Source organism: Acyrthosiphon pisum, chromosome A3, assembly GCF_005508785.2.
Source record: "Acyrthosiphon pisum isolate AL4f chromosome A3, pea_aphid_22Mar2018_4r6ur, whole genome shotgun sequence".
Taxonomy (NCBI): domain Eukaryota; kingdom Metazoa; phylum Arthropoda; class Insecta; order Hemiptera; family Aphididae; genus Acyrthosiphon; species Acyrthosiphon pisum.
Window position 1 is genome coordinate 17,650,114 of NC_042496.1, and position 2,592 is coordinate 17,652,705.

Consider the following 2,592-nt stretch of genomic DNA (forward strand, 5'->3'; position numbering starts at 1 on the left):
ACCAATAAAAAACATTTTAAATACTTGTACGATAGTGCATATTTTGGGTATAATCTAAATTACTGCGGTATAGACGGTCAGTGATAATTAAAAGGTGCTGGATTGCTAAAGGAAGACCTACGATTAACGTGCTTTTAACATGCAATATACCTAAGTTATATTATAATAGGCTATATATTATAACCTATTATAGTTGATAGTTCCGTATACGTAACTTTTTGCTTTGATCTTAAAACAATTAAACATTAAGTTATAAATTATAATAAACGCATATTATACGTATTACTTATACATATTATATAAAATATACTGCATATTATAGTAGACACCTATACAATATATTATACATGAGAGATGGACTTATGTCTGTAAATAATTAAAACTGTAGCTGCGGAGTCTTAATATAAAAGTACTGATTTACTAATACACTTAGTTGTGAAAACAGGATAGTAAAAAATATATCTTAAAACACAATATTATACATGATGTATCCGTTAACTTATAAAATAATACTACATGTTAAAATAATAAATTATATAATACTTAATACAAATATATGATTTTATAAAAATCAGATCTTGGGTTGAGCAATGTTGTAAAAAAAATAAAAATCACGCCTCCATGAGCAGGGATCTGACTGTTTTTGATGTAGACGGGTCGTTTAGATGAGCTGTAGTGTACCTATGTGGAGAAATTAAGCAAACGGTTATCAACAATAGGTAATCATTATATTGTTGTCTTAGACTTTAGAGGTATACCTATGGCGCCTATATTCCAGGCTCCCCATCTCATCACCTCAGTGCGTTCAACAGGTTTTCAGTCTGAAACTCTTCCGGCTGGTCTTTAAGCAGCCGCACACAACCTTTAATGTCTATGTTGGAAGTTTTGACGAACGCTCCGTTTGGGTGCACGTGGTCGTACAGTATGATGAGGCCGACTAATACGCGAAGCATGAATAGGTGAGTTTCCTGTTTTCTGAACTGAACCGTACTGTGGAAAACGCATAGTTTTAATAATAACGCGTTGCGATTATAATAAAATGTTATCGAGGAAGTTAATATGACTTACGGTGTTTCCAACATGCGTATGCACACTTTTACCATGGTACTCAACATATCAATGGCATAGTCAACGAGCCGTTTATCCTGGAAATACAAAAAAAAAAAATGTCAACTATTGGCGTAAGGAGTAAATACTTGATTGGAATGGTTATTGCTGGAATGACAAACCATTACAATGAATTACGATGAAAGTTTAGAAAAGCAATAATGTTCCATTGGTGAAAAAAAGAAATATATATTATGTAGTGCCACATAATGAAATAATAATTATTTGTAGTTCGTTTTATTCTAGGTTATCCCGATGACACTTTACATTGTGTACCGGTAAAATATTCAGATTGAATAATGCAAAACATTTTAACTCCTGTATAATATAGTAGGTAGTTACTTTGTTCAAAAATTGTGAAGTAACATTTGACAGTGTTCTTAACATTGGCGTTGCTTCTGCGTAGAACAAGGACACTTTGTTGGCAACGTTCAAGTTGCTGTTAGAATCTTCATCTTGGTCCGTGAACGAATGCACTGATGCGCCTTCACGCATCAACACTCGTCTGTAATAGCTAAAGTCGTTTTGAATCGCTGGAGTTCTGATCTGAAATTTGAAAACAATGAAATTGCTCAAACAACTTTTAATAAAGTTTTCCGACGAAATGCTGCCAACGACAGTATACCTTGTATTCATCGAACTTCAACACAAACTTAATGATCTCGGAAAATTGTTTGACTAGAGCTTGTTGATTTTCTAGGTGTAAAGATGGGGTTATATCATCTGAACATATTTCAGTTAGAATTTGAGGTACAACGAAAGCTGGAAAAAAGGTGTGTTTTAATTAACTTTATGCGGAATTCAAAAAAAGGCGATCTCCCAATATGAGGTCTAACTAAAAAATATGTGGTCTACGCAATGCAAATTTAATTCGATTTAATGATTTTAAATGAAATAAATAATTATCAAAATAAAATTGAAATAATCCAAAAATATTAAATGAATTAAAAACATTTAATACCTATAAAATTATTACATATATTAATGATTAATAAATGTGTAATTTAATTATGGATTTTTCAGTTAAAATATGTAAAAGCAATTATTTTACAAACATTTTAAAAAGTTGATTACAATCAACAATACTAGTTGGAGTAACTCACCATTACACAATAAACGAGTAAAAACACTAAACTAACTAAAATGTTATTGTTACCTATAATAGCATTGATTTTATAACATTAACACTGGTAAATATAAAGATATAATGTGTGTAGTGGTTTCAGATAATACGATAATCATATTAATGTGGATATCCCAGTTTTATTAAAACACAAAATATTGTTAGATAGGAAGCAATACCTACTAGTATCAATTATTATAGTTATGTAGTACACAAAACGACGGTATACCGCATTCTGGTAGATAGATAGCCCAACAAACATACGATATCGCTAAATCAGAAAATGATTATAATAACAATTATTATGACGTTATTTTTTATCTATTTTAAATTTAAATATAAAATATATAGTTGTAGTTATA

General features: G+C 30.4%; 1 protein-coding gene across 4 annotated transcripts in view; it reads right to left on the reverse strand.

The window, feature by feature from the left end:
* Nucleotides 1-140: 140 nt before the first annotated feature.
* The window catches only part of LOC100568886 (protein FAM49B), a 41,302-nt gene continuing 38,850 nt past the window's right edge, over nt 141-2,592 (reverse strand). For 3 of the 4 annotated variants that reach the window (XM_029491657.1, XM_029491656.1, XM_029491655.1), the window contains 4 exons: nt 1,450-1,653; nt 1,069-1,145; nt 796-990; nt 399-681 (listed from right to left, as the gene is read on the reverse strand). In XM_029491657.1, coding sequence (XP_029347517.1) covers nt 612-681; nt 796-990; nt 1,069-1,145; nt 1,450-1,653 — 546 coding nt within the window. In that variant the 3' untranslated portion in view covers nt 399-611. Of the gene's footprint in view, nt 682-795; nt 991-1,068; nt 1,146-1,449; nt 1,654-2,592 lie in introns of all 4 variants that reach the window. The other variant, XM_003241305.4, reaches the window with a different exon arrangement.